This window comes from Macaca mulatta, chromosome 9, assembly GCF_049350105.2.
Source record: "Macaca mulatta isolate MMU2019108-1 chromosome 9, T2T-MMU8v2.0, whole genome shotgun sequence".
Taxonomy (NCBI): domain Eukaryota; kingdom Metazoa; phylum Chordata; class Mammalia; order Primates; family Cercopithecidae; genus Macaca; species Macaca mulatta.
In genome coordinates this window covers 75,548,242-75,563,012 of record NC_133414.1, presented here as the reverse complement: position 1 = coordinate 75,563,012, position 14,771 = coordinate 75,548,242, and the positions used below count along the sequence as shown (strand labels likewise).

Sequence of the window (14,771 nt, the reverse complement as noted above, 5' to 3'; positions counted from 1 at the left end):
TAGTGTAACCAATCTACTTTTTTTTTTTTTTTTTTTTTTTTGAGACAGGATCTTGCTGTGTCACCCAGGATGGAGTGCAATCATGGCCCACTGCAGCCTCAACCTCCTGGGCCCAAGTGATCCTCCCACCTCAGCCTCAAGAGTAGCTGGGGCTACAGGCGCGCGACACTGTGCCATTACATTTTTTATTTTTATTTTTTTGAGATAGGATCTTACTCTGTTGCCCAGGCTGGAGTGCAGTAGTACAATCATGGCTTACTGCATCCTCGAATTCCCTGGGCTTAGGTGATCCAGCCACCTCAGCCTCCTGAGTAGCTGGGACTATAGGCATGCACCACCACACGTGGCTAATTTTTTATTTTTTTGTAAAAATGGGGTGCCCAGGGATTTTTTGCCATGCTGCCCAGGCTGGTCTTGAACTCCTGAGCTCAGCAGATCCTCCTGCCCCAGCCTCTCAAAGTGCTAGGATTACAGGTGTGAGCCACCATGCCTGGCCTGATTTTTTTTTTTTTTTGGTAGAGATGGAGTCTTGCTATATTGCCCAGGCTGGCCTTGAACTCCTGGCCTCAAGCAATCCTTCTGCTTCAGCCTCCCAGACCATAGCACTGTGCCCAGCTCAATCTTTACTTTTGTTTTTTGAACATGTAGAATATAGTTATAACCATTTTAATGTTCTTATCTACTGATTTTGTCATCTTTGTCATTTCTAGGTGGGTTTTATTTTGAGATAGGATTTTATTCTGTCATCCAAGATGGGGTGTGGTGGTGCAATAATGGCTCACTGCAGCCTTGGCCTCTTGGACTCAAGTGATCCTCCCATCTTAGCCTCCCGAGTAGTTGGGACCACGGGCACTTGCCACTGTGCCTGCCTAATTTTTAAATTTTTTGTAGAGACAAGGTCTTCCTTGGCCGGGCGCAGTGGCTCACAACTATAATCCCAACACTTTGGGAGGCTGAGGTGGGTGGATCACTTGAGGCCAGGAGTTTGAGACCAGCTGGGCCATCATGGTAAAACCCCGTCTCTACTAAAAATATAAAAATTAGCCAGCTGCGGTGTGGTAGCACAAACTTGTAATCCCAGCTACCTGGGAGGCTGAGGCACAAGAATCCTTTGAACCCAGCAGGTGGAGGTTGCATTGAGCTATCACGCCAGTGCACTCCAGCCTGGGCAACACAGCCAGACTTTGTCTAAAAAAAGAAGACAGGGTCTCCCTGTGTTGTCCAGGCTGGTCTTGAACTCCTGGCCTCAAGCAGTCCTCCTCTCACCTCAGCCTCCGAAAGTGTTGGAATTACAGGCGTGAGCCATGATACCAGGCCTGGGTTGGTTTTGAATGATTGACTTTCCTCTTCATTATTGGTGGTATTTTCATGCCTTTTTGTATACCTGATAATTTTTGATTGGATGAGAGTTTCCTCTTACTGCTGTGACAAGTCACCACAAAATTTGTGGTTTAAAACAACACAAGTTTATTATCTTACAGTTCTGGAAGCCAGAAGTCCAAAGTGAGTCAGCAGGGCCACATTCTTTCTGGAAACTCTAGAAAAGACTGTTTCTTTGCCTTTTCCAGCTTCTAGAGGCTGCCTGCTTTCCTCAGCTTGTAGCCCCACATTACTCCAATCTCTGCTTTCATTATCATACCTCCTTCTCTCCTGCTTTCATTACCATGCCAGTGAATTAATGCCCTCAGTTTGCTGATAAAATAACTGTCAACTTAGAATTCTGTACTACTATAATAGTCTTTGAAGAATGAGGACAAAATAGACATTATCAAACAAAAACGGATACATTTTGTCACCAGCAGACTTTTACTAGAGGAAATCCTAAAGAATGTACTTCAGACAAGTCAGCTGATCCCAGACGTAAGCCTGAAATACAAGAGGGAATGATGAGCCAAGATACTGGACAGTTTGTTGGTAAATGTAGACAAGCGTTGATATATATAATAATGGGATGTTTTTACTCAATGTTTCTGATACTAGATGTATGGGTTTTTTTTTTCCACACCAACAACCAGTCTTCCAACTCTTCAGACACCAACTTGGTATTCAGCAACTCAATTCAATTCTGACACTAACTATCCAGAGTTACTGTCAGACTCCACAGGTTTAAGTGCTTAGTCCCATAAAACTTTCCTCACTGCAGATACCAGTCACAAGTATTGGGTGCCTGGTGTACCCACACTTCTGTCTGACTTTACTACAAAAATGGGAGTTCCTGCAACTCCCAGCTTTCGGGTTTGATAATTCGCTAGAATGTCTCATGTAACTCATGGAAATACTTTACTCAAATAGTTACCAGTTTATTATAAAGGAAACAACCCAGGAACAGCCAAATGGAAAAGATGCATAGGGCAAGATATGATGAGGAAGCTTTCATGATGTCTGGGTGCACCACCTCCCAGCACCCGGATGTGTTCAACAACCCAGAAACTCTCTCACCATGCCTTGATGTTTCTGGAACCAGCTTCCATTTTGAAGCTATCTAGGGTTCCCCTAGCCACTAGTCATCTTATTAGCATACAAAAGACACTTTTTTTTTTTTTGAGACAGGGTCCAGCTCTGTCACCCACACTGGAGTGCAGTGGCATGATCATAGCTCTCTATAGCCTTGATATCCTGGACTCAAGCAATCCTCCTGCCTCAGCCTCCTGAGTAGCTAGGACTACAGTTGTGAACCACTGTGCCTGCCTATTTTTTTTTTATTTTTTATTTTTAGTAGAGGGTCTTGCTCTCTTACCCAGACTGGTCTGGAACTCCTGAGCTCAAGTGATCCTCCTGCCTTGGGCTCCCAAAGTACTGGGAGTACAGGCATGAGTCACTGTGCCTGTCCACAAAGACACTCTTAAGTGTCAAAAGACACTTTTAGGAAAAATGTTTTTCCTAAAATTTGGATCACTCATTCTTTTTAAGAACACATAGAAAATTTATAAAACTGAATCATATGTTAAGCCATGAAGCTAGCCTAAATACATTTTAGTGTCTTAAGACCACATTTTCTACACAACTCATTTGAATGATAAATCAATGATGAGAAGGTAAGTGGAAGAGTCCTTTATATGTAGAAGTATATTTTAAAATTCTCGAACAATTTATTGTTAAATAAATCACAGTGACAGTTAGAAATGAATGACAAAAACACTACCTATCAAAACTCATGGGGCCAGTAAACAGTGAAACAAGCAAACAATCCTCAGTTTTATTAATAAAAGAAAAATGCAGGGCTGGGCACAGTGGGTTCAAATCTATAATCCCAGCACTTTTTTTTTTTTTTCAGACTGAATCTCACTCTGTCGCTCAGGCTGGAGTGCAGTGGCGTGATCTTGACTTAATGCAACCTCCACCTCCCAGGTTCAAGCAATTCTCCTGCCTCAGCCTCCCAAGTAGCTTGGATTTACAGGCACTTGCCACCATGCCTGGTTAATTTTTGTATTTTTAGTAGGGACAGTGTTTCACCATGATGGCCAGGCTGGTCTCCAACTCCTGACCTCAAGTGATCCACCTACCTCAGCCTCCCAAAGTGCTGGAATTACAGGTGTGAGCCACTGTGCCTGGCCCCCAGCACTTTAGGAGTCTGATATGGATGAATTGCTTGAGCCCAGAAGTTCATGACCAGCCTGTGCAACATGGCAACACTCCATCTCTAAAGAAATAAACATAATTAGCTGGGCATGATGGTGTGTGCCTATAGTCCCAGTTACTTGAGAGGCTGAGGTGGGAGGTGACCAGGAGGTTGAGGCTGCAGTGAGCCATGATTGCACCACTGCACCTGCCGCCTGGGCAACAGACAGACCCTGTCTCAAAAAAAAAAAAAAAAAAAAAAAGGCAAATTAAATTCACAATAATTTATCATTTCACATTGACTAAAATGGCATATTAAAAGTTCAGACATTGAGGATCAAGTTTGTATACTGCTGGTAGAAGTATTCAATTGATACAGTCATTTTGGAAAGCAGATTGTCATTCCCTGGTAAAGTTGAGTATATATATTTTCTGTAATTTAGTATTTCCGTTACTAGATATATAATCTAAACTCTGTTCATGTATACCAGGAGCCAGAATAAAAATTTTCATAGCACTATTATTCATATTAACACTAATAACAGAAACAAGAACCTAGAACACCTCTAACATCCAGCAGAGGTAGAATGGGTAAATCAATTTTGGTATATTCTTTTTTACTTTTTGAGGCGGAGTTTCGCTCTTGTTTCCCAAGCTGGAGTGCAATGGCGTGATCTCAGCTCACCGCAACCTCCGCCTCCCAGGTTCAAGTAATTCTCCTGCCTCAGCCTCCCGAGTAGTTGGGATTACAGGCATGTGCCACCATGCCCAGCTCATTTTGTATTTTTAATAGAGACGGGGTTTCTCCATGTTGGTCAGGCAGGTCTTGAACTTCCGACCTCAGGTGATCTGCCCGCCTCAGCCTCCCAAAGTGCTGAGTGAGATTACAGGCATAAGCTACCATGCCTGGCCAGCTTTGGTATATTCTTACAGGGAATACAACACAGTACCTACAGTTGTTAACATGATGGACTGAACATTATAGTGTTGAACAAAAAGAACAGTCACAGAAGCATGCATAACAGTATGATTCTGCTTAAGTTCCAATATAGGCAGAACTCAACAAAAAGTTGCTTAGGTGTGTATACATATATAGGTGGTAAAAGTATAAAGAAAATCAAGAAAATAATTAACAACATTCAGAGTAATAATTATCTCTGGAGAATAGGAGGGAGGATTTGGTTAAGGTGGGGTTATAAAGTACCTGGTACTATTTTATAAAATGCTTTTTTTTTCTTTTTAGACTGAGTCTCAGTCTATTGCCCAGGCTGGAGTGCAGTGGCGTGATCCTGACTCACTGCAACCTCTGCCTCCTGGGTTCTACCGATTCTCTTGCCTCAGCCTCCTGTGTAGCTGGGATTACAGGTGCCTGCCACCACACCCAGCTAATGGGTTCAAGTGATTCTCCTGCCTCAGCCTCCCCAGTAGCTGGGATTACAGGTCCCTGCCACCATGCCCAGCTAATTTTTGTACTTTTAGTAGAGATGGGGTTTCACCATGTTGGCCAGGCTGATCTCGAACTCCCGACCTAAAGTAATCCACCTGCCATGGCCTCCCAAAGTGCTGAGATTACAGGTGTGAGCCACCACACCTGGCCCTTTTTATGTACTTTTAATAGAACAACACCTAAGTGAAAAAAGCAGAATACAGCAAGTGTACATAGTATGATCCTATTTGTGTAAAAAGGGGAAATGTACATTTTTGCTTCATTTAGGCCTGAAATGCTTTATGAAGACATTTACATACAGAGGAAATACAACATTGGAGGAAACTCTATATTGGTTGCAAGTAGGATGGAATGAGTGCATGGAAGATAGTGAAGGGAAGGAGATTTTTCAATATATGCCCTTTTGGTTTTAAGTATGTGTATATACTTCTGTAATATGTATGAATATATATTATATATTTAAAATCAAATTAAAATTTTAATTTTAAAAATAAAAAGAACAAAATATCCAGTCCTCTAAGCCCGACCAAATGCCACATGAAACAGGTCTTGCCCTTCACTGATATTTATTATGTACTGCCTAATTTTTTTTGTTGTTGTTTGTTTATTTTGGAGACAGAGTCCTACTCTGTTACCCAGGCTGAAGTGCAGTGGCATGATCTCGGCTCACTACGACCTCTGCCTCTGATTCTCCTGCCTCAGCCTTCTAAGTAGCTGGGATTCCAGATGTCCACCACTATGCCTGGCTAATTTTTGTATTTTTATTAGAGATGGGATTTCACCATGTTGGCCAGGCTGGTCTCGAATTCCCGACCTCAAGTGCTCTGCCCACCTTGGCCTCTCAAAGTGCTGGGATTACAGGCATGAGCCACCGCGCCCTGCCATGTATTGGCTTATTCTGCCAATGTTTGTGTCTTGCCTTAGTAAAGTATTTTCCTTGAGAGTTAGAATAGTGCTTTTTACATCCTTATATACATACCTACAGTGTCCACAGACCAGTGCTTCTTATGTAGTTGAAATTCATAAGTTGGTTTAATTCTACTTGTTAACAATGTAATACTGCTTTATACTTGTGGAGTTTCTGTATTACTTCATTTATCCTCAAAATAACCCTGTGAGGTAGGCTTTTATTTGCAGGTGACATTTTCTGTGTTTTCAAATGAGAATGTATAATTTTGGCTAAGCATTTTAACTTTAAGCAGTTTGTTTCTTATCTTCATAAGTTACTCAGTCACAACATAATGGCTATATTGAATATGAGACTAGAGGAGATGATCTATTAGGTTATTTTCAACTCTGTGTGGATGAATAATTGAATGAATGAATACATTTTATTAGTACAAGGAAGGCAAAGAGAATACTTGGTGTATGCATTTTGGGTTCCTCTTTTAAATGAATCCCTCCCCAGTTCCCCTCCTGCCACTCAACCTTTGGCTGACCTGGTTGCTTATATGAATGTTAAATAAACTATTAATAACTGACTTAGTTACTAATACTAGTGACCTTTAATTAACAATATATTTTCATTTTAATTTTTTGTTTTTATTTTCTTTTAACAATCTATTTTCAAATGGTCCAATGGATTTATCAAACAAATTTATTTAGCTAGATGAATGAGTGAGAAATTTATGCATTGCTTCATACTTTTTGTTTGTGTTTCTTCCTATTCCTTTGCTTTGTTTAGTTATTAAATTTCACTTAACACCATACTTTGGCATTTTATTTCCAGATGTTAGATCTGAAAATGATGCCAAGGATTTCAGTTCTTTGTGCAGTGTCTTTTAATGACAGTGTGTGTAGGGTGGGGTGGGGGGGAACAAGGAAACAAAGGCATTACAGAGCTAGAGCAACCTAAAGTCAAAGAGCCCAGATGTTTTCTCATCATTTTTTGTTGTCAGGAAATAAAGAATAAGGGCAGTGCACTGAATGAATGTGCTGCTTTTACCTGTAATTTTGTAATTTTCTATTTGAAATGGGGTCTCTCAAAATGCTGGGATTACAGGCATGAGCCACTGCGCCCTGCCTAAATTGTAAAATCTAAAAACTTAGATCCTATTGTCAATTAGTCTTGGCTATTTTTCATGTAGGGAAAAAAAGTGTGAATTTACATGCATATTCTGTCTTTGTATTTGCATATAGTGTTCTTCTGTGTGGTTCTGCCAGTGTCTTAACCTGTGTTCTTCCCCATAGGGTGGAGAATGCTTGCACCAAGCTTGTCCAGGCAGCTCAGATGCTTCAGTCAGACCCTTATTCAGTGCCTGCTCGAGACTATCTAATTGATGGGTCAAGGGGCATCCTCTCTGGAACATCAGACCTGCTCCTTACCTTCGACGAGGCTGAGGTAGGAAATCTGAGACAAAAAGCCTACTCTTAAAGATAATAATGGAAGAATGATGATTGTTTAGAATGAAAATATGTTGAATGCTGCACATCTATGTTATCGTGTTTGCTAGTTGTCCACTCATGTGATTGAATACTCTGAAATATATTTTCAGGTCCGTAAAATTATTAGAGTTTGCAAAGGAATTTTGGAATATCTTACAGTGGCAGAGGTGGTGGAGACTATGGAAGATTTGGTCACTTACACAAAGAATCTTGGGCCAGGTTAGTTATATCCAATTTCTATAACATTTTTTAAGGGTTGTTCATGTTGGAGCCAAAGGAAAGGGTACCCTCTTCCTACTTTTTACAGAAGATAGGTGAAGATGAATTGGACTTTCAGGTGTCTGCTCTGTTGATGGAGCTGATGCTGTGCTTTGAAGTGATGTCATTGTCTCTGGTATCTGAATCTGCTTTCTATATATCCTGGCCTTGTCAAATGAATTAAACCAAACATTGCAAATACTGCTACTGGAGAATGTAGGAAATAGTTTTCTATTACTGTAATGCTGAAGGCCATCCTGTATCCTGATCTCTTCATTCCACATTACACAGCATTCCTTCACTGTCTGCCAGCTGGCCTGTAGTTCTTTATGACCTCTTAGCTTGCTAATTAGCCTGCCTACTATTATGAATTCATGCCCTAACCGAAGGCTGCATAATATAATCAGATCTAGAAGGAGAGAAGAACTATTGTGGTTAAATTTTATTTTGAAATGATTATTTAGGCATCTGAGCATTAAATATTCAAAATATATAAACGGATACCAGCTTTTGATGTTACAGATATAACATGAACTTGAGGGTCTTTAAAGTATGAATTAGACCAGTGACAAGATATGTTAGATGTTTAATCTGCTTAACTTGATTTTTACCACTTTATAAAATTCATTTGTTTTATGTGAAATGTTGATTTTTAATTAACGACATATTTATGAGGTTCTAGTGTAGGTGTTCTATAAAACTTAATGGCAGTTAAGAATTTGAGCCATCACTGAAGATCACCTGGAAATAGGTTTCTCTGGTGGCTTTATAGTAGTCCTCTTAAAATTTCTCATCATACTGGCAAAAATGTATTTCCCCAAATGGAATCTTATGCAGAATCCCCAAACATAAAAGACAAAATGGAGCTACTTTGGGTGAAGCAGGAGCAGCCCCACCTCTGCTTCTCTTTGGTCTTGATGGTCTATGAGACAACTTGAGAAATCCTAGAGCAATTTGAAAATCAAAGCTTTGGAGAATCACATAGCGCCTTTGAGTAACAACCAACATAAACAAAAAGTGCTAGCAGACTGATTCCAAAACACCAGATGCTTTCAAACACTGTCATCCCTATAATTATTTTTATAATATTTCTATTTGTTTCTAATTATAAAACTAGTACATGCTTATTTTGGACAAATTGGAAAGTACAGAAAAATAGAAAGATGAAAACAAAACATATCATTGTCATTCTTAGGCCTTTTTTCAGCCACTAGATTCAGTACTAGGCTCATGTGAGATTTTTTACATAACATTGTAGAGAGTTCAGAGACATGGCATGAAATCTGTATGCATAGAAGCCTGGCAAAACGTTTTTCCCTGACCTGTGAATTTCTTTCTAATAAATATATATTTATTCATTTAGATGTTTAATATTTGTGAATGTATTTATATCAAAATATGAAAATGTTGATCACATTTAGGGTTTATATTTCATACATTACTTTCGTTGAAAAGAGTAATGTTGCATAAATATTAGAGTTCAGTGATGGTGTCTGTTGTTTAAATAAGTGAGCAATCGGTTTGAATTTTCATAGTATTTCATAATGGATTTAGAGTGGTCTGGCTGGGAAAGCCAGACCCTGGATTGTTTCACTACTCACCCTGCACAGTTTCTTCTTTGTGCCCCAGGAATGACTAAGATGGCCAAGATGATTGACGAGAGACAGCAGGAGCTGACTCACCAGGAGCACCGAGTGATGTTGGTGAACTCAATGAACACTGTGAAAGAGTTGCTGCCAGTTCTCATTTCAGGTACTTCCTGCCTGTACATTATTATATACGGGGAAAAAAATGTTAGTGTGTTCTAAACTCTGAGGTTCATTTTCTTTTATTTATTTATTTATTTAGTTATTTTTTGAGACGAAGTCTCACTCTGTCGCCAGGCTGGAGTGTAGAGGTGCTATCTCAGCTCACTGCAACCTCTGCCTCCTGGGTTCAAGCGATTCTGCTGCCTCAGCCTCCCTAGTAGCTGGGATATAGGTGTGCACCACCACACCTAGCTAATTTTTGTATTTTCAGTAGAGACAGGGTTTCACCATGTTAGCCAGGATGGTCTTGATCTCTTGACCTCGTGATCTGCCTGCCTCGGCCTCCCAAAGTGCTGGGATTACAGGCGTGAGCTATGGCTCCTGGCATGAGATTCATTTTCTTTTGTGGCTTCACTGCATATCCTTCAGCCTAGGTAAAAATGAGGCCTGATTGATTGGTTATCACATGATGGCTGTAGCTGATTGGCTGAGAACCAGTCTTCTTCTCTAACACTGTCCTTCTCCTGTTCTTTGTTTGAAATTGCCTTCCTGTGGCCTAATTCTGTTCTCCTAAAGCTCTAACAAGCCCCTTTCCTGGGAGGTGGACTCTCCTCTATAAACTCTAGTCTGGGATATTAAATTTTCACACCTTTATTTGTGTTATAGAAAAATAATTAGGAGCTGGAATGGATATTATAGAGCACCATATGATAAAGACATGAACTCAGAGCCCTTTTTAGTGTGTATTAATACAGTTTTTCCTAAAAGATATTTAACTATTCTTTACATCATGAGTAGATCAGTTCTTTAGTCACCAGCTGGGACCACCTTCCCATTGGGCAGCACCCTGAAATGCAAACATGGTGGCTGCTGTCTCGACTAGCAAAAGGGAGTTGCACTTATTGAGTGTCTAGTATATGCCAGACATCTCATGGTTTATATGAATTATCTTAGTCAAGTTGTGGGTTAATTAGTTAATTCTCAGAAGGCAATTTTATTATAAAAATCTAGTGACTCATGTCATTGTGACTTCCAACTACCTGCTTTGGTGTTTCGGGTGGTAGCTAAAAAAGGACATAAGTGTAAGAGTTCAGGAGGCCAGGTGCGGCGGCTCACTCCTGTAATCTCAGCACTTTGGGAGGCTGAGGCGGGTGGATCACCTGAGGTCAGGAGTTCAAGACCAGCCTAGCCAGCATGGCAAAACCCTGTCTCTACTAAAAACAAAACAAAACAAAACAAAAATTAGTCAGGAATGGTGGTGGATGCCTATAATCCCAGCTACTCAGGAGATTGAGGCAGGAGAATTGCTCGAACCCAGGAGGCGGAGGTTGCAGTGAGCCAAGATCACGCCAAAAGGGGTGGGATTACAGGTGTGAGCCACCACGCCCAGACATTTTTTTTTTCTTCTTTATGTTTGGGGGTTAGCAAGTCCAAGCTACATGTTGAGAAAAATCTTGGATGATAAACTTGACATTTTGGGATCTTTTGCTGGGATCAGGGGCAGCAGGATATGCCATTCAGAGTATTACTGACAGTTTTCATATTGTCCCATTAGGTTTGTAGTGGATGGAGCCAGGGTGAGGACCAGGATGATAACTGATTTAGAAAGATATTAGATATTTTGTGATTGCAGGTCATCAGCATATGCAGGTTAAATTAGTTACTTAATCATGTTGTGATGGTGTCTTTGTACCTTGAGTTTTCTTTCTCTTTTTTATTTTTACAATAAAGGTTGCTAATGTTGGAACTTTTATTGTCAGACTTGTAGTGTTTGTTTTGTATATTCACTTTAGGACCTTAAAAGCCGAAAACATCCAAAGTGTAGAACATCTTTTGTGAATATTGTTATACAACAAGATTAAATTCCAAGCCTAGTTTCTGATCTTTTATTTTTACAGCTATGAAGATTTTTGTGACAACTAAAAACTCAAAAAACCAAGGCATAGAGGAAGCTTTAAAAAATCGCAATTTTACTGTAGAAAAAATGAGTGCTGAAATTAATGAGATAATTCGTGTGTTACAACTCACCTCTTGGGATGAAGATGCCTGGGCCAGCAAGGTAAGTGTTCTTAGTGGAGAAATAAGCAAAATCCCTAACTCTACCCCACTGTGGGTTTTGATTGGCACCTGTCTCATACTTTATCTTGTAATTTTTGTAGCATAAGAGTACTCAGATACTGTGAAAGTAATTTCTTCTTCATTTTTGTTTCATAGGTTACTTGCTATCTTTGCTAATTTCCTTTGTTCTAAGGTAGAACAAGTAAATAGGCATGTGGGGTAAATACTGGTTTAAGGCTGAGATTTATAGCTTTTCCATCAGGCTGGAGTCTCATTGGCTGGACTGGTGGAAGAGTATATTCCTGTGGATGGGAGCTCTGCCTTGTATATGGGTGGTTGTTCCCAGCTGACTAAATAAGATACAGATATGTCAGTAATTCTGAACTTTATGGAAAACTGTTCTTTAACCAATCTTTGATCCAGAGAAATCTAGAGGAAACTCTTGGCATTTCTAAATATGTCCCTTGATCATTCCATTTTTCCCAAGGAAGGTTTAATTTTATTAGTCTTCACATTGCTCAGTTAGTTTGAGGGATCCCTTCACCCTTTGTCGGGAATCTCTTTTAGGACCCCAGAGGGGCTAGCAGATTCCTTCTAGAGCTCGTCAGCAGTGGTTTTGTGTTGCTGCTGCTGCTCTGGTCTGCTGCTCCCTGTTTAATGACTGTCAACTAAGCTTTCTAGTCTAGGGGAACAGAGATACTTAGGTTTATACTTTCCTTGTGGGAGCCCAAGATGTGTAGGCAGTGGGGGGAACACAATGTCCCCAAGATCTAGCTTTCCCATGTGTGACCCCAGTGTCTCCAGGGCCACCCAGAAGGCTGGTAGTCAACTAAAGAAGGGATTTTGTAGTATGACTTCCATTGGGTGCTCAGTACAGCAGTAGGTTCTCCAGGACCTCTATAAGGAAATGTAAAAGCTGGGGCCTGAAATCACCAGCCCTCTCTCTTGTTGCCCAGAAAGCTAATTTAATTATATAGAGTAAATAAACTTATTTTAACTATGGATTCACAGAGACATTTTCTCATTGATATGAAGTTCTTGAATAGATTCTAAGACTGTATTGTAAATCTATGTGGTAAAATCATTTTAACTCTGATATTTTCTTTAATTTTGCTTTTGCATAGTTGACAACTTTCACTTCCCTGTTATGACTTCTTTATGCATCTTTTTTTGTTCTTTTGTTTTATTCTTTTTCTCACGTTTAGAAGGTAAGCTTTCTCTTGCCCTCTAGTTTCTTTTTCGCTTAAAAAGAGAAAAAGCATGTCTGTGAGGTTTTCTTGTGCTGTGTGCCGTGCCTTATTCTGTGTGTAACACTGTGCTTGAATGTGCGTCAGAATGTGATTTAATATGGGACTCTAGGCAGTGCTGGGGAGACTGACTCTGGCTCATATTGAGTGATTTCTTTGGGGAAAGCTAAAGGAAAGACATTACTATGGGCTATCAGGCTGCCTATATTTGGTGGGTACTTTCATTTCTTTGAGTAGGCTCCTGGGATCTTTTTTGGCCTGGTCTTCATTTGAGGAGCAGGATTCCCCAGGTGGCTGGGTGAATGAGTTACCTGTGGACCCTGCTGGTGGGAAAGGAGACTTCCAGCTGATGCTATCTCTGTATCTGCCTCTCCCACCAGTTTTCCTTGCGGGCTCTGAAATTTTGCTTTTGGAGATGCATCGTTGAGGTTTTAAGCCATAATGAAAAAGGGTAGGCCAGAGAGCTTAGATGAGGCACCTGTCCTTCATAATAATCCTAGCCTTCAAAATCCAAAGGAAAACAGAAGTGAAGTGTGTCTAAAGGTCTTCCTAACTTCATTCCATGGCTCACTGCATGTTCTGCTGTCCAAACTGAATTAGCTATAGTTCTCCATGACCTCATGTTCCCCTAACACAAGCTCTTTGCTTATTCTCTTTCTTTTGCTTCTAGCAACTGAGAAAAAGTAATAAGGAGGAACAGGCATTTTAACCTTAATGTTTCTCTATTTTCAGAACGGAAAAGCTATCCATCATTTAGTGAATACATGTTATTGAGCTTTATTTTGTGCAAGTACCATCAAGAGCTGCTTCTTTCATTAAAAAAATGTAGGCAGTTGAGTTTTTCAGGGCCAGGATTAGGCACTTGGGGATACAAGGGAAATAGACCCGGTACTCACCATGCACAGTCTTGTAGCTGGTCCTAGTTTTATGCTGAGGAAAACCAATTTGTTAGGATGCTACAAAACTAACTTCATCTGAAATGAAAGAAGGTAAATTAAATTAGCTCAACTCAAGTACATGATGACATCAGAATGAACAAGAGATGTTTATTTTTTAATCTACTGACCATCAGAATGAACAAGAGATGCTTATTTTTTAACCTAATGACATCAGAATAAAAAAAAGAGGTTTATTTTTAACCTAATTTTGCTTTTGTTATACATTTATGTGGTTCAAAAATCAAAGTGCTGCAAAAAGATGTACTTGATAAGTCTTCCTCCTAACCTGGTTCCCATCCACTCTACCTTTCCTCACCCTCTAAAAGTCATCATTTCTATTGGTTACAAAAATAGAAAAAAAATTTACCCTGAAAATAGAAATTGGTAATTAGGATTTTGACTCTTTTTCAGTTTTGTAGCATTATGCATCTTTCATTGCTCCACTGTAAGCAGTGAATTAATCAGACCTTCTGTCTGACTGTGACGGCTGGGTTCCCATTCTGTTTAATGCATACAGTGTCTTTCACCTCTTCTCGCACCTACCAATAAATAATTAACTTTGTCTTACCATACTTGTTTCATGCCTCCCCATTGGTGCAGTATTCTTCTGGAAAGTGATGATTCCTCTAGAAAAGTGGGGGAAGAAAGTAAGTGGAAAAAATTCTTGGTAAAAGTGCGTCTTGCCGAATAAGTTAAGATTTTAAAGAGGCAATGCAATAACTGATTATTTTACCTTTTATACCTATATTCAAATTGCACATTTACAAATTTAAAAGTAACTTTGACTTTAAACACTTCACTTATTTTAAAAGTAAAAAGTTTCCTTTTCTTAAATCAACAATCATTTTATAGTGATCATTAAAAATCAAATTAGCATTTTTTCTGAGAATACATTATTTATTAAAAGAATTTGAGTTCAACACAATTCTGATTCTACCCTTTGTAAATTTAGTGCTCTACATTTAATTTTTTTGGTATTTATATTACTTGTATCTTGATGCATGCTGAGAATTAAGAGGAAGTGAGATAAAAAATTAAAAAAAAATTTTCGCTGCTAAGACTTTGAACCTTACATAGGCACTCCCGCAGCTTTGCACCTTGAATCATTAAATTCTATTATTCAGAATTAGTT

General features: G+C 39.6%; 1 protein-coding gene across 2 annotated transcripts in view; it reads left to right on the top strand.

The window, feature by feature from the left end:
• VCL (vinculin) overlaps positions 1 to 14,771 on the top strand; it is a 126,507-nt gene that overhangs the window by 68,807 nt on the left and 42,929 nt on the right. For both annotated transcript variants that reach the window (XM_015147272.3, XM_015147270.3), the window contains exons 3-6: positions 7,196 to 7,346; positions 7,501 to 7,609; positions 9,278 to 9,400; positions 11,295 to 11,455. In XM_015147272.3, the coding sequence (XP_015002758.1) occupies positions 7,196 to 7,346; positions 7,501 to 7,609; positions 9,278 to 9,400; positions 11,295 to 11,455 (544 nt within the window). The remainder of the gene's footprint in view (positions 1 to 7,195; positions 7,347 to 7,500; positions 7,610 to 9,277; positions 9,401 to 11,294; positions 11,456 to 14,771) is intronic.